The sequence below is a fragment of the Leuciscus leuciscus genome, assembly GCF_965113295.1.
Source record: "Leuciscus leuciscus genome assembly, chromosome: 10".
NCBI classification, from domain to species: domain Eukaryota; kingdom Metazoa; phylum Chordata; class Actinopteri; order Cypriniformes; family Leuciscidae; genus Leuciscus; species Leuciscus leuciscus.
Genome location: NC_138734.1, coordinates 24,278,132 through 24,300,414, shown reverse-complemented (window position 1 = coordinate 24,300,414; position 22,283 = coordinate 24,278,132). Strand labels below are relative to the sequence as shown.

Here is a 22,283-nt window from a genome sequence, read left to right as displayed (position 1 = left end):
GCTGAATTTTCAGGATCATTACTCCAGTCTATCACATGATCCTTTAGAAATCTAATATGATGATTCATTATCAAAGTTGGAAACAGTTCTGCTGCTTAATATTTTTTCATAACCTGTGATACTTTTTTAGGATACTTTGATGAATAAAAAGTTTAATAAAAGGAAAAAAAAAGAAGAAAAAAAAGAAGCAAATGTTTTAAAAATAGACATCTTTTGTAACAACAATATACACTACTGGTCAGTAATTTGGGGTCAGTAATTTTTTTCTTTCTTTTTTTAAATAAATCAATACTTTTATTCAGCAAGGATGTGTTAAATTTATAAAAAGTGATAGTAAAGAAGATTTATATTATTAGAAAATATTTTTTTATTTTGAATAAATGCAGTTCTTTTTAACCTTTTATTCATCAAATATATTAGGCAGCAGAACTGTTTCCAACACTCAGAATAAATCAGAATATTAGAATGATTTATAAAGGATCATGTGATAGACTGGAGTAATGATCCTGAAAATTCAGCTTTGCATCACAGAAATAAATGATAATTTAAAGTATAATAAATTGAAAACCAATTATTTTAAATTGTAATAATATATCACAATATATTAAAACAAAATCTGTATTTTTGATCAAATAAATGCAGGCTTGATGAGCAGAAGAAACTTCTTTCAAAAACATTAAAAATAGTAATGTGTCCAAACTATTGGCCTGTACTGTATATAATACTAAATATAAATAATAGGGTGTAAATAATACTATAATAGTATATAAATAATACTAAAATAAAACTACACTTGGTTTGTTTGCAATGCATTCTAGTTTATTCCTAAACTTGTTTTATTTTAGCTAGTTACCAAAGCAACATTTCTCATTTTCATTTAGTTTAACTTTATACTACAAAAACTAAAAAATATATATAAAAAAAACTATATACACATATTAAAAAGACAATGACTAATAAAAAAGACAAAACACTCAACATAATTAAATTTATATATATGTCTGTGTATATATAAGTTGTCCTAAGACAAGAACAGGTATTGTTCAAAATTCATGTATAACTTTGATGAAAGGTTTTGATCCACTTCAAATGTTGACTACTGTGTATATTGAAGTGGATGGATTCTGGAATCCACTCCTGCTTAAATGTATATGTAATGAGTGATTATAATCAAGGTATTAATCAATATTTTTCCTTCTAAACATCACAAGTTGATATTTAACTTTGTTACAGAAGTTACCAGTGTGATTATCGAAAATGTCCTTTTCATGTATTCTCTAATGTCTGTATTATTATTAAAACTGTATTAATATCTGAAAGCAGTAACAGTGCTTGCTCATTTACCCCAGCTTTCAGAAATGAAATATGGACTCGTTTTATTGTTTGAGAAATGTCTTTAACGTGTCAATACATACATCTGCTTTTCTAGGGTACTCTGACAACTATAGTCATTGAAGTCTATAGTTTAAGGGACCATTTCTCAGTTAAAGCCTTACTTTCAGTTAGACTAAAGTGTCCTCTCCTTGAGAGAAAGAACGTATTATCTTGATGTTTTGAGATGACTCTCCTGTTTATAGTTAGAGCCTGGCCAAATCCAACCTTGGAAAAGCTGTGTGTTGGTGTGTGTGTTAGTCTTCTTGGTAACAGGTTAAGAAAGCTCTGGCATTATTGGAGATTGACTGAGTTGTTGTTCTGGACATGCTGGCGCCCAGCAACCCAAATCTGCGACCTGGAAGGTCATGACGTGCCTAACTTCAGGGTCCGAGTGTCAGCTGCGTAATCGATGGAGATATACTTCAGTCTATCTGTATATATATGTGGAAAATTACTATGTTTATCTATTTATTAGCCAATGAGAATCATTTAACCTGAAGCAAGCACATAGCTTAGACCTTGGTGAAGGGTATAACTGCTGTGATCTTTGTAACTGTAAGCAAGGCGTCCTACAAACTCCTGTGCGAGTCTTGAAGCCGACTTCTGCTGATGAAACTGCAAACTATCTTCAGTAAAACTTTTCTTTAATTTATTATAATTCTGACTCTGGGTCTTCATTCATCCTATCTGGTTCTGGGTTTTTGACTGTAAATCCCCTTACTATATAAACATGGATTCACTTCCTCTCTCATTCGGCCCCAATCCAAATGTGTGCGCTCTGGTCATGTTTTGTATGCTTGACGTTAATTGCATTATATAAGTTGGATTGGAATACAAGTCACAGCACGTTTCAGACTATAAAAATCGATACTTAGTCAACACAGCAAAAAGAGAAAGAAAACACACCTTGTTCTTGGGGTCGATAAGGCTGACTCCATATTTGTTGATGGCTATCAGCAGGATCTCGGGGAAGTGTGGCTCGGTGGTTTGCTGCAAATAGAAAAATATCAAAAGAGACTGATTGGTCCACCCAAAGAAAAAAAGAAGACAGATCTGGAGCACATGCTGAACACTGAGATCCAAAAGCTTATAGCAAGTAGGAAAATGCCAGCTTTCCAAACCACAAGTTAATATAGCACAGTTACCTTCACTTCAAAAAAGGCTGAACCAAACGTGGGCCATTTGAAAATGAGCTTCAGAAACATCAGCTTGGCTTCCTCCCTTGATTTCCCAGCTTGTCTGTTGAAGAACGCCACAATCGACTGCAACATGAGAAGGAACAGATGAGGACAAGCCAATTGGATTATAAAAATGATGTACAGTCAAACCAAAATGTATTCAGACACCTTCAACATTTCTCACATTCTCACAGTTTATTCGCTATAGTTTAGAAAATGGTAATAAAATATGACAAGAATTCAAATTGATCAAAGTTATCAAATCAGTTGATATTTCACTGGTTTTGTCCATCGTTCTGTTAGACTGTCTCACAAATGAATTAGGTTGAATAGCTGTCCGCTGTTAAATTTAAGTACACAATTAAATAATATCAATTTAGGTCAACCAATTACCAAGCAATGCTTCATTTTGTTCAGCCTTTGGTGTAAAAAGGTTGCATTAGCAATTAAAGAAAAGTCACTTAAGCAAAACATGGTCAGGTCAAAGTGCCCAAATTTTAATCAATTTTACTGGTAGTCCACTGAAGAATTTTTGGGTATAATATGTCAGTTTCCTTTATTTTGCTATCCTCACTAACATAAATGAACTACAGTGTCCTGCACCCACTAGTAAAAAAAAAATCAAAAATTATATCTGGTGTCTGAATAATTTTTGCTTTGACTGTATATTTTGCCAATACACAACTACAAGGATGTGTATTTAAAGGTGTATTTACACAGCCATTGAAAGTGTGACACAAACCCTTTTCCAGTCGTCAGGCGAGAGCTGGCGAATCAGGTCTTGAGGAATCAGCTCCTTCAGCATCTTGGGAATACTGGGAAAGTTGGATTTGTCATCCTCAAATTTGACCCGGTAGATCAGAGCGCCGAGCTGGAAAACCTCTTCTCTGGAGCATTTGTGGTATCCACGGAGATACTTAGGAAGTTCCTTTACATGGGAAGTGTTATAAAGATAAGCTGATATATATAATTCAGGCTTTTATCCCAGTGTCTGTGGTTTAATGATGTGGTATTTGGATGTTTATGAGGCTCACCTGATAATAATGGAAGATGGAGTCTGCGAAGGAGTCTTTGCCTGGAACTGTGGTCGTCCACAGCTTCTTCATGAAAAACACCTGGTAGGTCAATGACGGCACTATACCTGAACATCAGAGGAAGAGCCGTTATGTTACAGTGTTTACTTACTGAGCATAACTTTATTCTGCTACCCTTTTCCTAAAAATACAAAACTATACTTTGGCAGTGGATACAGCGATTGTAAAACCGTTGCAATTCAAAAGTTTGGGATCAGAAACTTTTTTTTAAAACAAAATAATACTTTTATTCAGCAAGGATGTGTTTAATTAATCAAACGTGACAGTTAAGACACTTGCAATGTTGCAAATAAATGCTATTCTTTTTGGACTTTTTTTTTATCACGGTTTACACAAAAATATGAAGCAGCACAACTGATTTCAACATTGATAATAACAAGAAATCTTTCTTGAGCAGTAAATCAGCATTAGAATGATTTCTGAAGGATCATGTGACACTGAAGACTGGAGTAATGATCACAGGAATAAATTACATTTCAACATATTCAAATAGAGAACAGTATTTACCGTATTTTTGATCAAATAAATTCAGCCTTATTTTTTATATGTTTTTGAAAGAAAAAAGCTCTTACCAACCCGAGCATCCAAAAAAATTATAATGTAATGTTTTGTTAGTGCATATGAGAGATGAACAGAGCAGAATTCCCGGTTGTACCTTCTTTAGCGGGTCTTGCTTTCTTAATCCAGTCTGTCAAATGGCGGACAAAGTCAAAGAAGAAATCTCCCTCAGGTACACTTATCACCTATAATGCATAAAACCAGATCAAATAATATTATATTCATCTTGATAAGAATTGTATACTATTGTATTCCCATAACCTACCTAGTTAATGGTTAGAGTTGGTTAGGCATGAAAGATTGTTCAAGGACAAAAGATTAGGGAACGCTACATGAGCAAAATCCCACTGAAATCCCACAGATGCTGTTCTTCCTCACAGTGTGATGTTTACCTTATCGGAGATCTTGACAAACAGACTGAAGCCTTCAGGTGATTTGAGCAGCAGTCTGGTGGAGATGTTCAGGCAGAAGTCTTTGGCCTTCGTGCTGGACTCCACTTCAAACGCCTGAAAACAGACAACGGGAACCTTCACTTCACCCATCCAAAGACCGTTTCCAACACTTCCAGATGCATTTAAATGAATACGATTTTTTACTTCATGTCAGGCTTTACAGGGTTAAAAGCAGAAATGTGAAGCTTTCATTTCTGGCTTTAGCATTCATAACAAATTCTCAGTATATCATTGTGACCTCTGAATCACTGTCAAAACAGCAAGATCCCAATATGTTTGATGAGTCATAAGCATATGAAAGCCTATCTCACCTCATCTGTGTCATCAGGGAAGTACACTTTATGAAAGATCTGTGTGGTCTTGTGCTGAATAGCCTCCACCTCGACCAGGTGAGGGGGATATTTTCGGGATCCGTTCCTGCACACAAACAAACATATGGCGTCCACGATGAGTCATTCACACTATAAAACTCCTCACACAGACGTCTCATATTCATCAGAACTAGAAAGCATCACAAATAAATATGAAGGTAAAAGAGTAGCAAAACTCAAGAGCATGTAGATGTGAATTTGAGAACTTATACAATAAATAATTTGTACTTGAGCTAACATTTACACTCACAGAAAGAATAAATGCTACTATGTACTACAAGTTTGTGTCTGTCATTGTATTTTTGTGAATGGCATTTTATACATTTGTGACTACTTGTCTGCAGCTTCAAATTTACAATGTCCGTGAGTGAAAATCTCAACATTTAACTTCAGATTTGTATTTTACAGGTTTTCACATTGGAGCTGTGAATGTAAATTTTAGCATACAAGTACGAATATTTATTGTACAAGTTCTCAAATTCACATCTACATGCTCTCGAGTTTTGCTTCTCTTTTACCTTCGTAACATTTCTTCTGCCATGTTTTTTCACTCACACGTCCTACTTTGGGCTCAACGAGTTTCAATAATTAACACATAATTATGGCTTTGTCGAATTTGGTGTTCATGTGCATTCAAGTCGTAAATATGATCTTTCTGACATGACTTGAATGCACCATATGTCTGAGAGTTTATGTTGTCTTTGCTTCTCTAAAAGCAGTGAAATATCACCAGCTGATCATGATAAATAAGTTATATGAAGGAAGATAACAGCTGTAACCATTCTAAACAACTGAAAACAAAGAAATAAAAATATAATAAAATAAATAAGCGGTCTTAGAAGTGCCCTTCTAAGCCAGTTCAACAAACCAGGCACACTACATTTACTGTTCTCTCTGACAGACAAAATGCCTCTGACATGGACCAAATTGTAAGTCTTTTTTGCAAAGGCTCTTCTTTGTGGTATATATGCTACTTCAGATACAACTATCTTTGAGATATAAATAGGCTCTAGATACAATATATGCATGCCTGTTTGTGCATGTACAGTACATGCAATTGTACGTGAGGTGAGGGAGTGTTGTCACCGTAACGCTTTCTGCAGTCTCTGCATGCAGTCAGGAGCCAACGGGTGATGTTTCTTCGACTGTAGAAACCTCTGGACGTGTGGTAAGAGGACATTACTGGGAGGAAAGAGACCGGCACACAGCCAAAGCAACTCCCAGCCCTTCTCCTCACTGTACCTACACAAACAGGCAAAACATTGCATTTAAACAATCATGAATGACAGCGCGCAGAACATACAATACTGTGCAAAAGATTGGGGTCATTAAGAAATTAAAACCTTCATTCTGCAAGGATGTATTAAATTGATCAAAAGTGACAGTAAAGACTTTTATAATGTTACAAAAGATTTATATTTCAAATAAACACTGTTCTTTTGAAAACTCTATATCTAATCCTAAAAATAAAAAATGTATCCACAAAAATATCTGAAGCAGCACAAATGTTTTCAACATTGATAATAATAATAATTAGTGCTGGGCAACGATTAATCGCATCCAAAATAAAAGTTTGTGTTTACATAATATATGCGTGTGTACTGTGTATAATTATTTTGTATTTGTATTTTGTAGTAGTCAACATCTGAAGTGGATCGAAACCTTTCATCAAAGTTATACATGAATTTTGAACAATACCCGTTCTTGTCTTAGGACAACTTTGATAAACTTTTTGATTCACTTCAAATGTTGACTACTGTATAAATACTCACATTTGCATATATATATTTAAGAAATATTTGCCTGTATATATATATTTATACATAATTTATATTATATATAAATATAAATATTTTATATATAAATACATTTATATACTTGCATGTGTGTGTGTATTTATATATACAAAATAATTATACACAGTACACACACATATATTATGTAAGAAAACTTTTATTTTGGATGTGATTAATCGTTGCCCAGCACTAATAATAATAATAAATGTTTCTTGAGCAGCAAATCAGCATATAATAATAATTTCTGAAGAATAATGTAACACTGAAGACTGGAGATATGATGCTGAAAATTCAGCTTTGCATCACAATAATAAATTACACTGTATATAATAAATTAAAATTTATTCAAATAGAAAATGGTCATTTTAAAACGGCTGAGCATTAGAGACTTCTTCATTGGAAGAAATCACAGCATCTGGCTATATTTGTGAAGGAGGGACATACTTGACGTGATTGTCAGTCATTTGTTTGAGTATCTGGCAGAAGATCTCGTCTTTAAGAGGCTCCGCCTTCAGCGCACTCTCGAAGATCTGATCCGTGAGCTCGTTCACAGAACGTGTCCGCTTGGATGGATAATCGCCCATATATTTCATTATAGGTGCAGGAGAGCAGGTCAAGGATGATTAACGTTCAGAAAGAAGATAATACTCATGAACTTCTAGTGTTAAAGTCCCCCTGTATTCAATAATGTTATCCATTAAAACTCATCTTTAATCACCAAAATGACATTTAAAAAATTGTCTTAAAATAGCTTAAAATATACTCTACACGCTTCCTTCATTTAGTATACGCAGTTCTATGAATATGCAAATTAGCCCCGCCTCCACTCACACACACCAGCTCAGACGATCACACATTGACCTGATTCGTTACAAGGCAGTTTGTGACGTCAGAAACACCAGTGATTTCTAAGAGACTCCGCGTTTTTGGTTCACTGCAGTTTTAAGCAGAAAATACTCAGCAATGGTGTTGATTTCTGAATTTAAACATGGTTTTTCTTAAAACATATTAAAAACACCACCTAGACATATAAACAACATTAAAAACTTGATTTTCACCTCAGGGGGACTTTAAGAATTAAACCAAATTAAATCACATTACTCTCTAGCAAAAGAACATATTTAATATTTAATGTTTAAAATAACGCCTATTTTAGGGGATAGGTCATATTTCAGGGCAAAATTAAAAGAAACAAAAATAAATTATATCTTGCATAAAGAAAATAAAACCTATTTTAGGGCCCAGGTCATATTTCAGGGGAAAAACATAAAAAAAAAAAATATATATATATATATGAATAATATTTTTCATGCATCTGTGTCTGTTTTCTGAAGGATATCAATGAAAGCCATGCAGGCCTCCTGGGAAAGCTCCTCATGGCCCACACACTTCTTCAGAAGGGCCTGCTTGATGGGTTCTCGAGTGCAGCTCCACAGTTTGTCCTTCCCACGGTTCTTGGTGATCATCACTCTACTGAGAGTGTGTTTGGGAGGAGGCCTGGATGAGTGGAGAGGGTCCAGGGTCAATGAGGGTCATGTATACATATTTGCATGAGTTAATTGTGTATATTCTTTGATTTCTTTGTTAAATTAAATTGTATTTTCTTAAGCATAACCTGCAATGATGAATAGTGCACAATAAGACCAGGAACATGTATTAAGAAAGTAAATAGGAACAATTTTGCATTGCCTTTAAAATCAAATCAAAAGTAAAGACTTCTAATAAGAGTCCTGATTGCAGCATAACAGGTTACATTAAAACGACGTAGGGACAGAAGTGGTGTCTGTTCACCTAAAGTAGTCATATGAGAATTCCTCCAGAGTGTACGGCTTTATCCTCTCCTCCGACTCTGTTATAGGGACATGGGAAATCCGGATTGACTCCTGACGTTGGTCTGGTGTCATGGTAACCAAAGCCTGAGCCGTAAAGTCACAGAGAGTGCACAAGAGAGAGAGAAAGAACACAAGGCAGGGACAGAGAAAGGGAGAAGGTTTAAGTAGAGACATGAATCATACAAGACTGAAATGATAAATATGCAACGACCTCTGAACATAATATAATAAAAAATCAGTACCACGATTTCAGGTGCAGGTCTAACGACTGTGGGCAGCACATAAACACAGTCGGCAGGGAAATCTCCTTTCTGTTTGGTTCTGTCGTTGATCCCGTGGGCCCAGCCTGACGTCATGACCTGCTCGCCCGAGTCCTGGTCCAGCAGAATGAGGTCGCCTTTTAGGAAGCTCAGGAACGTCGAATCATCGCCAGCTGATCAGGATGAATGAGTTACATGAAGGAAGAGAACGACTGTAAGTGGTGCTAAAGAAATGTCAAAGAAATGTAAATCAGAAATAAAATAAAATAAATAAAAAACTAAATAAAAATAAAATGTTATGTATTGTGACCAGAAAGGTTTATTTATTATTTTATAATATATTACAAAATATGATTTTGTATTATTTAATATAGAGAAACGAGATATTTTTCCTCATTAAATGTGCTTAATTGTCATGAAAAAAAAATCTTAATGGTCCTAAGATTTAGAATAGTCCTAAGGTCCTAGAATAGAAAATTTCATATGTTCTTGGTAACATTTTACAATAACGTCTCATTTGTTAATATTAGTCAATGTATTAACTAATATGAACTAACAAATCAAGTCAAGTCACCTTTATTTATATAGCGCTTTTTACAATACAGATTGTATCAAAGCAGCTTCACAGTGGTAACATGAAAATAATACAACAAAGTTTGCTTCTAGAAGAAAATTGCATCATCGTCCACCTTAAGTAAGGCAGATAAATAATATTGTCCATTGTAATTGTAAAATAAATAAATGAAATACATTTAATTGTATTAAATGTCCCCAACTAAGCAAGCCAAAAGCCAAGGAAACAGTGAGCAATATATTTTTTACAACATTTATTAATTTTTGTTAATGTTAGTTAATAACAGCAGTTAATGCACTGTGAACTATTATTAACAAATACAACTTTCTATTTTAAAAATGTAGTAGTAAATCTTGAAATTAACATTGATTGATATTAATAAATGTTGTAGAAGTATTGTCAATTGTTAGTTCTAGTTGACTAATGTTAACAAAAGAAACCTTATTGTAAAGTGTTACCATTTTCTTTTGATTTTGGACTAAAATATGATCTGGGCCCTAAATAGGCTTGCAAAAAATAAGGCTTATGTTCATATAAAATATAATTTCATTTTATTTGATTTTGATTTTGGGCTTAAGTATAATATGGGCCTTAAAATAGGTTATATTTTTAATGCAAAATCTTTCTTTTGATTTTAGGATGAAATATACAATTATATATAATGAAAGATATAATTATATATATTTTTCTTTCTGGGCCCTAAAATAGGCTATATTTTTTTCTATTGATTTTTGTCTGAAATTGAATCTGGACATGCATTTTAAAGATTTATTTGTTTGTTTAAATGAAAGAAAAAAAAGGGTGAAAGTCCATTGATACGATGTGTTTGTGCTTCTTTAACCTGGACTGGGGTTGTCCTGTAAGGCCACAACAAACTTGGATCTCTTCCTGAGACCCTCTAGGAAGGTGACCACCAGGTCCCGGATGTCCTCTGCATTATTAGAGGTGAACGTGTACTCCTCTGCTTTGATGGTGGCTAACGTGAAGCTCTGGGCCTGAAGCTTCCCCCCTCTGGAAAACACAGAGGCTTTTATCTTCAAAGCTCAAATCATATCAAACCTCCAAACTAGTCTCTGTGAAACCCGTACCTGCTGCTGGACACACCGGTGATCTCTGGGAAAGAAAGCTCCAAAAGAACCTGCTCTTGCTCGTCCACAAAGTAAACGCCTGTCCAGTTTACAGCCACTATCACGTCATTCTTGGGTAGGCTAGGACCTTCAAACAGATTCAATATATCAAACCCATCTGTAAACATGCAGAACAAAACACAAGAACCTTATTAATGTGACATAAATTATGCAAGAAATACCTGAAAATTTAAAGGCCTCGTAGAATCTTGAGAATAACAAAGGCCACTTATAACGAGCAAAATCCACGACTTCCTCCTTCACTTTCTGAGGGTCCACCCTCTTCTGAGTGTAGATTCCCTACACACACACAACACAATGTGTTACTAACAACGCTAACATTTTACAAACTAACTAACAATGCGCAATGCATTTGTTACAGTTTTTATTCATCTTTAAAATTCATTGTTAGTTCATGTTAACTGAGGATCATTAAATAATATTAAACATAAATGTAGATTTTTTTAATAATGTATTTGTAAATGTTGAAATGTATTTTTCATTGTTAGTTCTCGTAAACTAATATAGTTAAGGTGATTCCCCTTAAAACTTCTTTGATTGTAGTGTGACAATTCAAATACATCACGATGACTGAGTTCAGAATGGCATCCTACCTACTACTTTTGAAGGAAAGAAGTATGCAGTGTGTATACTGTGCATGGTGTTTACTTTCTATTTGCATTAAATACTTACTACAGTACATCTGCAAAAATGTGCAGAATTGAACCGAAGTACACTGTGAGATACTGCATCCCACAATGCAATGTGCTGCAATGACTTTCCATTTCCATTTGTGACGAATGAACCCACAGTAATATTAGCAGCAGTGTTTTATAACACTGAAAGGGTTTTTCTTGACTCATTTGACCAAACTGCCAAAAGTTAAGACAAAAAATTGCTAGTCTAACAAAAACATGTCTAGGACACATTTTATCCCAAAAATATTTTTTTTTTTTCGATTTTATCATTTTCCTAAAATAGGCTTTTCTTAATGCAAAACATAATTTTTTTTTTTTTTCTATTTCTTTTTGTCTAAAATATGGGCCCTAAAATAGGCTTTCATTTATTTATGCAAAAATTTATTTTTCTTTAAATTTAAGCCTTTTTTAAGATTTCTGTTTTAAAGCCTATTCGTGACAACTAATTGAATTCTCATTCTCTTCATTTTATACTAATATATATATATATATATATATATATATATATATATATATATATATATAATTTATTTTTATTTTTTATTGTTTTGGGTGAAATATGACCTGGAGATGTTCTTGACAAGTATTGTGAGATTTTCTCGACTGGACGCCACTTGCTGAATGCAATTAGTGAAATCATGTGGCACAATATAGCACATTACTCTTTAAAACATTTATCATGTCATACTGCATGCTATTTAAAAAAATAGCAGGTAGCATACACTACTGAATATACAACACAGTATGCAGTAGACTAGTGTTCCATTCCAAATATCACATCTAAGGCCGGTTCACACCAAGAATGATAACTATAAAGCGCTTTAAAGCAGGATGGATTCTGATTGGCTGCCAATGTTTTATCATTCATCGGCTGGAAAAAATCATTGTTAAAGTGATTCTAACTATATTTTTTCTCTGTCCTGTCATTGTTATAGTTGTGGTGTGGACTCTGATATTCTTTTTCATTCAGAGTGATTTTTACAACTATAACTTTATCAATATCGTCATAGCTATCATCCTTGGTGTGAATGGGCCTTAGAAGGATAGTTCACCCAAAATGTAACATTATGTCATTATTTACTAACCCTCAAGTTGTTCCAAACCTGTATGAGTTTGTTTCTTCTTCTGAACACAAAAGAAGACATTTTGAAGAATATGGGTAACCAAAAATATGAAGAAAAAAAATACTATGGAACTCAATGAGGTCCATCAACTGTCTGGTTACCGACATTCTTCAAAATATCTTCTTTTGTGTTCAGCAGAAGAAAGAAATTCATACAGGTTTGGAACAACTTGAGGGTGAGGAAATGATGACATAATATACATTTTTGGGTGAACTATCCCTTTAAGTCCATTCATGTGACTGTTGAGATGAACTTTTGCAACCTTTTTATGTGCAGCCATTATGAACTGAGCCCATCTCTCCACGGTTTTGGCCGAGCTGATCTCTCTGTCTGGGATGTAGGATGGAATAAGACTTAACAGGCGTTCCACAAGAATCTCAGAGCCGTAGTCCACGTAGTACTGTTGCGACGCCAGCTCCGCTAGATCCTCCTCCTCCCGGAAGAAACAAGATGCAGAAAAAGTGCAAGAAAAATAGATGTGCGAAGACAAATAAAGATAATCAAAAGAGGAAAAGGAGAAACAGAAGAGTAGAAAAGCACAGACAAAAAGCAAAAGAGAAAGATGCAGAGAAAGAGAATATTCCCTCCTTAGAAATAAAGTGTGAATGGTAACTCAATTTATTGGCTTGTTTTCTGTGTCTGAGGTTCATACCCGATCACAGCGGTATTCGCCAAACTTGACACCACGCACGATCTGCTGGTAGACAAGGTTTGTAGCGACGGCGTCCTCCGCTGGGTCATGCCAGGGTGTGAATATCTCCTTCCTGAAGAACAACCTCCAGGGGGCGTTGCGCTCCTGAGCGCCCTGCTCTTTAGCGTACTGCTCACACTGGGAAACAGCGTCCATCACGTGATCGTTACCGCTGCCCAGAGACGAAACCTGACACAAATAGAGTGAAAAAAAAAGCTTTGTTAACCCTGTAAAGCCTGATATATAAAATAACAGTCAGAATATATATATATATATATATATGTCTATTGAAACTTTAAACAAAATATTTGTAAAAAAAAAGAAGAAAAAAAGACTTTTATGGCTCATATAGTACAAAGAGTGAGAGTGAACAGTGTCTTATCAGATGTTTTTTTTTTCTTCTACTGGGTCCCCCCAGGGCTGTGTCCTCTCCCCTCTCTTATTTGTTTTATACACAAATGAATGCCAAAGCCATCATGAACGGCGCCATATTATTAAATTTGCGGATGATTCCGTCATTGTGTCCCTCCTCAGTAGTGATGACCCCGAACACGGTCCTGTAGTGCAGGATTTTATGGATTGGTGTAAATCCTCCTTTTTAAATATCAATGTGGAAAAAACGAAAGAAATGTGCATCGACTTTAGAAGAAATTACACTGTTAATTCCCCTGTTTTGATGGACAACCAGCCAGTTGAACTAGTGCAGCAGTATAAATATCTTGGGATTATAATTGACAGTAAACTGTGCTTTGAGTCCCAGGTTGATGCTGTGTGTAAAAAAGCACATCAGCGTATGCACTTTCTTCGTAAGCTTCGCAGTTTTAATGTTGACACTGTTTTTATGGAAATGTTTTATTCTTGCTTTATTGAATCAGTTCTCACTTTTTCTTTTATCTGTTGGCACGGGTCACTGTCTATTAAAAAGAAAAATTGCATGCAAGGTATCGTAAAGGTAAGCAGCAAAATTGTTGGCACACCCTTAAATGACCTACATGACCTGTATAAGGTCAGATCACTGAAGAAAGCGAGAGCCATTCTGGCTGACCATAGTCATCCCTTGTGGGATGAATTTATGCTGCTGCCATCAGGGCGCAGATACAGTTTGTCGTGATGCAGAACAAACAGATTAAAAAGGTCATTTATCCCGACTGTCATCACCATTGTTAACAATACTCTGTAAATTCAAATTTAAAGTATGTCTTTGGTGGTTATGTTTATTGTTGTTGTTTCTTTGTTGTTGTTTGATTGTTTTACTGTGACTGCTGGCTGCAATCTAAATTGCCCCTCGGGGATAATAAAGTTACCTTGAACCTTGAAGTAAGAATATGGAGGAGAAAAACAGCTGAATTTTATTAAGCACACACACACACACACACACACACACACACACACACACACACACACACAAAAAAAGATGCTGATGCATAGTGCAGATGCTGATATTTATAAGGCCAAAAAGTAAGATTCTGATAGCTTGTAATATAAATCAGTGAGATCTTTCTAAAAGTGTAGCAAGTACTTGCAAAAAATGCATATAAATATCAGCTGTCATTCTGTTTCTGCCAATAATATTCTCAGAAAAATATTTAAATGTTATATTTAAATTAAAATATTTAAAATATTTAGTTTTATGATCAAACCTCTGTAGTTTTAAAACATACAATGCAATGCAATGATGATTAAGGGACGAACAAATAAAGATTCCTGATAGATTATATTTGATTCTCACATTTTAACATGATAAAAAAAAAATTCAAAAAAAGATGTATGGATAATCAATTAAACCTAAATTGCTTCAGTCCAGTAAGTTTTCATCCTAAAATATTACTAGCAATATAAAAGTTATTCTTATGTTCACTTTATAAAAATCAGTAAAGACACGTGAACCTTAAGGTGGACGTTTTTAGAATTACACTAAAAGGCCTTTTACTTCCTAATAAAAGTATACACTATCAATCAGACGACAGAAGGCATGAAGTAGATTGTGTGCAGCAGGTTTTCCACAAGATTTGGTCATGTTGATCATTTAGAAGCCTTAGAAATGTGCGTATCGAATATGATACAGTAGGTTTCATAGGGTTAAATGATCAACAGAACACAATAACTGAACAAAAACGATCTTGGTTGTGAGTGCGTGTACCTTATCAAACAGAGCAATGTACAGCGAGAAGCCAAACCGATCCTGAAGGCTGATCTTGTCGGACAGTGCGTTGCAGAGCTCCATGGCTGTGGTCGCAGAGTCCGTCAAAAGGGTTTTTGTGGTTCCGTCCATAAACGTCACAGGTAGCATTATCGGCTTCTTTGATTTTGTGGCCTTGGATAAAATTGTGAAAAGAAGACATCATATGGACTGCTTTTATTGTGCCTGGAGTTTGACAGAGTCACTTGTCAACTTTTTTTGCATGGAAAAAAGCAGCAGAACTATACTGGTTATTAATAGAGCAGATATCATCAGTAAAATCAGTTATTGATACCTGAAGCTCTAGCCAGGATGGTGGTTGTGTTCTTGTCCCGTTCACAAACGTTCTCCTCAGTCTCTCCTCGCAATAGGGAGCGTAACCCGGAGGACCCTCACTGATGAAGTTCCTCAGGTACTACAGGAAGACATACTGAACTTTCAATAATCATAATCGGTCAGAATTAACCACCGGAAACTCACTGGGGCGATTTACTGATTCGTTCCCTTGTTTTAAGTAAATTGTGCGCACAATATAATAATGTTGTTATACTAAATTGTTTTTTTTTGCCTTTACATTTTTGTTTATCATAAAAAAAATTATATTGATTACAATATTAACATTTATTTGATTACAAAATACTAACGAGGCTTTGATTTTTAGTGTTGTAAGGCTTTGAGCAAGAACGAACCACAGAGATGTCTTCAGACCAAAGTGTAAGTAATTTAAAATGCTTATAATTTAGGCCAGACTCAATATACTTTACCTAACCTGAGAATAATAAATAATAAGGTTAAAGGTGTTATAAACACTGCAAAACAGTAGATGACAGATATATATTTCAAATTATTTTTAATGTAGCTTAATGGAACTTTAGAGAGTGTCAGAAGCTGCTTTCACATTAGAATATCTTGGTTTTGGCAAACATATTGGCAAAGTCAAAGCACATGTACTGTACTTCTATAATACATTTTGACAGCAGTGACATTTTTTAACCTTGAAAACTGTGCAATTTCTTGAGTCTCTTATGGTCAAATAAATGTACCCATATATTAGTAAGTACCTAAATATTTACCAGAAATGATTAAAGTATTTGTCTGTGGATGAAATATTACAGATGCACCGATCACAGATAAAGCTACATGTAAGAAGAGGAAACGAGAAGAGAAGATAGTGTGAAGAGTGACAAAAGAAAAGAGTTTATAAATAAGCAGCATTTCTCACCTTCACAAACTTCTCGGATGGAGCGAAGCAGCCGACACACAGAGACATGAGGATCCAGCCGCGGGCGTGACTGCTTTTAGAGGGATTCTGGGTCAGCTGCTTACAGATCTGACAGTAGATCTCATCTCTGGAACAAACAGCAGGAAGAGGATTGTTTAGGATTGTTTGGGTTGTTGTTACACACACACACTTGGTTTACATGTTTTATGAGGACTTTCCATAGACACTGAATTTTATGCTGTACATTACAAACTGTATATTCTATCCCCTTACACTAACACTACCCCTAAACCTACCCATCACACAGAACTTTCTGCATTTTTACATTTTCCAAAAACAACATGTATTATGATTTATAAGCCATCAGATAAATATATATATATATTTGTGTGTGTGTGTACATATATATTTCTTTTTTTTGTGTGGGTGATTAAATGTATATTATATTTTTTCATATCCATTGCCTGACCTCAAGCCTGGGCGAAGGATGCCGTTGCCGATGATAAAGTGTAGCTTCTCCAGATTGGATGTGGGTCGGTCCTCCAGCATGCTGTTTCCATGGACTGTGTATTCACCATCATTCAGACGCTTCGTCACCTAGAGAAAAAAAAAGAGGAAAATACTTTAAATCAGGATCAGGTTTGAAATGAACAAAATACATCAGATAAAGCACTGGAAAGTGGAAATATAAAAGATATAAAATCTACAAATTATTTTTTAAATGCAATCCACCAAAATAGCCACAACAAAGACGGACATTTATTTGAATGAATGAATGAAGCATTTATATAGCCACTGTACACTCGGAACATGTTAAAAGACGTTTAATAGCTATAGTACAGTAGATGTCAAAGTTACTAAATCGATCAGTCTTCTTTAAAGTCAAGATGTTTTGTTTCGGAGGAAGCTGATTGGTTATTCTTTTTAAACCTTAATTTTATACAAATTACTAACAATGAGCTAAACATTCATTGACAATAGCAGTGGCCTTGCATGCATGATAGAGCAAAAGAAATGGAAGAAAACACAAAAAACATGATGACATGGTGTTACGCCCCTCTTTGGCTATTAAACGTCTAGGGAGTAAGAAGGGGAACATTGGGCCAGACAAGATAATAGTCACCATTAAATACTGAAAATGTATAAGAGAAGTTGGAGACTTAAATAAAAGGTTCAGCAGGGGAATGGGTTCAAATTCCATACAGATTAGTTCATTTTCAATGCATCAAGATTCATAATAACAGGTGTCTACCTTTGTATAAAAATGTTGTGTGTCCATTTAAAGACAGATCTAAGGTTTTTTATCCAGTGACCCACTTTTGGTGGTTGTGGTTTCATCCAGTTAATTGTTATTTTTTGTGCAATTAATAGCCGATTGGTTCTTTCATATCTGGTTGGTGGAAGGAAAGTTCATGACACCTAATAACCTCCTTTGCTGACAGGGGAATGAATATCTGCATAGCAGTGGCTCATACCTGTGAAATCACTGTCTTAAGAGGGTCACTGAGTTCAAAAACTAAAAGAGAGCTTGTGGACAGAAAGGAATAAGGAGATGTACCATGATAAAATCCCCATGGTAACAGCATCACTCACCTCCTCTGTAATCTTCGACTTCTTCTTCAGGGTGAGCGACACCAGCTTGTGACGCACACTGCTCTTTTTGTGACTGTCAATGTGAGTGTTCTGTAAAAGATGGACGCATAAAGTGACTTATAAATCATGAAAACGTGCATTAATGTTGCCTCATTTATCCCAGTGTGTTAGTAATCTTCTCCTTCACTCTTTCTTTGTCTCCAGTACCTCTCCTTCTCCCTGCAGAGCCTGCAGCTCTCTCTTGTAGGTTTTCTTGCCAAGCGTCTCGTAGATCTTGGTCATGACAGGAATCTTCTCGCTGCCGTCGCTGATGGCCGTGTGGTATTTGGGTTCTGGAAGGTCACCCATGAACCGGAGAATGGTGATCCACACGGCCAGAGCAGCCTGCAGGACGAGGAGTACACAAACATTTATATACGAACAATTGAATCTCATTCACATCATATCATATCAAGTCATTCATATATCAAGTCATTCAAGTCATCATACTTATACTCAAGTTAGTAAAAATATTCAATATTTAGACAATATTTATAATAAAACATTTAAATGTATATACGTTCTAATACTGAGTATTCATATATATGTACACTGTGTGTGTGTGTGTATATATATATATATATACAACATATATTTATTAAAAATGTATTCATGTATACATATTTTAAATATATATATATATATATATATTATATAATTATATATAATTGGTATGTCATATATACTACAGTACATGTAAATATTTTAAATATATTTAAATATTCAGTATTTTACTATTTTCATTAAAGGTTTCATTAGTTAACATGAACTAAGAAAGAACAATACTTCTACAGCATTTATTAATCTTAGTTAATAGTAATTTAAACTAAAAACTAACATGAACAAACAATGAATGACAGTATTTTTATAACATTAAAAAAGATTACTAAATACTGTAACAAATGTAGAGCTCATTGTTAGTTCATGTTAGGTAATGCATTAACTAATGTTAACAAATGAGACATTATGTATTGTTAGAGTTTTTATACATAGCTTTTCACACACACACACACACACACACACACACACATATATATATATAATATAATATAGTTTTTTAATGTGTAGCCATTTTCAATTACTAAATAATATTGAATATATACGTATATATATATATATATATATGTCACATATATTATACACATATATACGTATATATATAAATATATTATGTTCACATATATATTTTCAAATACATTTATATTTATTAAAATGTATTTTATATAAAATATACATTTACATTTGTTTTAAAAAAGCTATAAAGTTTTTATATATAGTATTTATATACATGTATAGTATATTTATACAAATATTGAATAGATAGACAGACAGATAGACAGATAGATCAATCCTATGTGAAGGATACATGCAATCCTTTAGAAATGCAGGCATCTTAGAAGACAGCATCATTACATAGACAACTTTCTATCTAAAGTGCGTTTGAGTGTCATAAGTCAAAGGTCACAATCACATACCAGCTGATCTCCTTCGTCCTCATGAAACAGTAACGGCTGTTTGAGCGGGCGGCGCACGTATGTGTGAGTGGTCGTGCCCTGGAAATATGTGGCAGAGTACTTGGCAAATTTGTACTCCGACAAGTCTTCCACATCATCCTCTGGGAGAGGAAGAGCTTCATCCAGGTCTTCTTCCTCAAGCTCCCTGTGCGTTCGCTCCAGGTCCTGAGGAAAACACAATTACACCGTAGCTTAGTTAATCAATTCATTAATGAGGTGAGGGATCAGTTAATCAGCTGGTTAATTAGTTCAGCTTGTGTCTCTGGAAACAAAAGGTGTGATTGGCGGCGGCTGGATTTAACCAATTGGAGAGATTTGCTGCTAGCAGTCGGGGAGGACATGAAAACAGAGACGTGAAGTTGGACACTTTCTGGTTCCCGTAGCGTTCGCATGGTGTTTGACTACTTTATTGCAGATTAAGTAGATTAGCTGCAATATTTGTCAAATACACAGATGTTTCAGGTGTTTTCATGTAAACACTTTTCATGTAATACTTTATGTACTGCTTAGTACAGCACCTGCATATACACGAATAAAGGGTAACACTTTACAATAAGGTCCATACATGAACTAACCAAGAGCAATACATTTGTTAATCTTTGATAACATTAGTTAATAAAAATACAGCTGTTTATTGTTTGTTCATCTTAGTTCACAGTGCATTAACTAATGTTAACAAGATTTTAATATAGTATTAGTACATTTTTAAATGAACATGAACAAAGATTATTATTAGTACATGCTAACTAATGTAGTTAACTAATGTTAACTAATGAACCTTATTGTAAAGTGTTACCGAATAAAGTTGAGCATAAGCCTATATGCTATTTAAATACCAATAAAGGTGAGTCTATACTTCTTATCACATTTATTTTGATAAACATGGCATACAATAACATTAACTTTACAATAAGGTTTCATTTAACATTAGTAAATGTATTAACTAACATGAACTAACCATCAGCAATACATTTGTTACTGTTTTTCAATCTTTGTTAACGATAGTTAATAAAAATACAGTTTTTCATGTTAGCTCACAGTGCATTAACTAATGTTAACAAATACAACTTTTGATTTTAATAATGTATTAGTAAATGTTGAAATTAACAAAGATGAATATAAGCTGTTAAAGTGCAGTTCATTATTAGTTCATGTTAACTAATCTAGTTAACTAATGAAACCTTATTGTAAAGTGTTACCATGCTGATATTACAAAATTATAAAAATACGGATTTATGAGCACCAGTGGAAATTATGCGAGATTTAAGAAAAATATCTGGCAAAGAAGAGGAAAAATATAAACCTAAATTTTGCTTGTTTTAAGCAAAAACCTTTTAATTTTGATACAGTACATTTTCCAGAAAAACAATCCTTAATATTTTATTTCAATCTTATCTTATTTGCTTCTCAAGTAAATGTATCTTGATTTAAGAATGTTTAGATATTTGTACTGAAAAACAAGACAAAAATACTTAATAAGAAATTAATCTTTTGCAGTGTGCGAAGAATGTGCCAGCCGACTGCTCTCGAATTGCTCTCGAGGTACTGTGATGGCGAACAAAATGATTAACTGGCATTCACCGCTTCAAGTAGACGCAGTGCCGCATGAAGTCAAACACACCTAGTTTAGATTGTAAAAGCGACAGATCCACATCCTCACCTCAAACCCAGCAGGTGCTTGACCCTCCTGACCAGGGAACGAGTTTGTGGTTCCCAAAAAGCCAAACATCTTGTCCACCATATCAGAGTCGTTGACCGGCTCATGTCGAGCTTTCTCCATCTGGTCCAACATTTCCTTTTTCCTCCGCGCCTCCTCTCTGTCCTTCTTCTCGCGCTCGGCATCCTCTCGCGCCAGCAGTGCCAGTCGTTCCTGGTGCTTCTTTTCGGCTTCTTCTTTGGCCTTCCTGGCACTCATCTGGTTCCTAAACTTCTGCTCCTCAGCCAATCGCATCTTCTCCGCTTCCAAACGCCGCCGGTACTGAGATGGATGGAAAAACAGTGATGCGTTTTCTATATCGTAAAACCGCATATCGTTATCTACAAATAAATCCGGTCGTACTCACCTCTCCTTTGAGTCTTTTGTAGAGTCGGCGGGCGATCATTCCCCTCGTATACGCCTGGATGGTGATGACGGCCCAAAGACGGTGTCGAAACGCCCGGCGCACCAGGTATCCTCTGCAGCGGCCCTCAAAAAGGATAATTCTCTGTCGCGTAACATGGTACGTCTGGTAGAGTTTGCGAGATCGATACAATGCCTGCAGACGTGAGAAACCACCGCGCATCTACCAGACAGGAAATGAGTGTTAAGATACTGGAGGGACACAATTGCACACAGTTGTACAGTATATGAGAATGTTTGAGACCAACCGCTGAGTAGTTCTTCCGGCAGTTATAACCCCTCCATGTTTTCTGGATCAACATGGCTGATTTCTTCAACTTTAAGAAGTTGGATCTGTGGGAAAGATGACAATGTTTTTTTATTCTGTTTGAAGCACATTTCAGCACAAAAAACTGAAATGCTTGTATTGAAATATTTTACACCAATGTGTATTCTACCAATGATGAAACTGCTAGAGGACCAGTACAGTGCATAAATGTAAGTATTAT

At 34.9% G+C, this 22,283-nt stretch overlaps 1 protein-coding gene across 1 annotated transcript in view; it reads right to left on the bottom strand.

Annotated features, from left to right (window-relative positions):
• The window catches only part of myo7aa (myosin VIIAa), a 50,806-nt gene that overhangs the window by 2,081 nt on the left and 26,442 nt on the right, over window positions 1–22,283 (bottom strand). The window contains exons 20-46 of the mRNA XM_082182832.1: window positions 22,044–22,128; window positions 21,740–21,958; window positions 21,337–21,654; window positions 19,638–19,841; window positions 18,331–18,507; window positions 18,124–18,213; window positions 17,000–17,127; window positions 16,531–16,657; window positions 15,604–15,723; window positions 15,270–15,443; window positions 13,091–13,318; window positions 12,701–12,868; window positions 10,799–10,916; window positions 10,578–10,704; window positions 10,331–10,500; window positions 8,898–9,088; window positions 8,615–8,739; window positions 8,163–8,320; window positions 7,268–7,421; window positions 6,114–6,269; window positions 4,968–5,073; window positions 4,597–4,710; window positions 4,302–4,389; window positions 3,587–3,693; window positions 3,295–3,480; window positions 2,520–2,636; window positions 2,281–2,364 (exon numbers count right to left, since the gene is read on the bottom strand). Coding sequence (XP_082038958.1) covers window positions 2,281–2,364; window positions 2,520–2,636; window positions 3,295–3,480; window positions 3,587–3,693; window positions 4,302–4,389; window positions 4,597–4,710; window positions 4,968–5,073; window positions 6,114–6,269; window positions 7,268–7,421; window positions 8,163–8,320; window positions 8,615–8,739; window positions 8,898–9,088; window positions 10,331–10,500; window positions 10,578–10,704; window positions 10,799–10,916; window positions 12,701–12,868; window positions 13,091–13,318; window positions 15,270–15,443; window positions 15,604–15,723; window positions 16,531–16,657; window positions 17,000–17,127; window positions 18,124–18,213; window positions 18,331–18,507; window positions 19,638–19,841; window positions 21,337–21,654; window positions 21,740–21,958; window positions 22,044–22,128 — 4,039 coding nt within the window. The remainder of the gene's footprint in view (window positions 1–2,280; window positions 2,365–2,519; window positions 2,637–3,294; window positions 3,481–3,586; window positions 3,694–4,301; window positions 4,390–4,596; window positions 4,711–4,967; window positions 5,074–6,113; window positions 6,270–7,267; window positions 7,422–8,162; window positions 8,321–8,614; window positions 8,740–8,897; window positions 9,089–10,330; window positions 10,501–10,577; window positions 10,705–10,798; window positions 10,917–12,700; window positions 12,869–13,090; window positions 13,319–15,269; window positions 15,444–15,603; window positions 15,724–16,530; window positions 16,658–16,999; window positions 17,128–18,123; window positions 18,214–18,330; window positions 18,508–19,637; window positions 19,842–21,336; window positions 21,655–21,739; window positions 21,959–22,043; window positions 22,129–22,283) is intronic.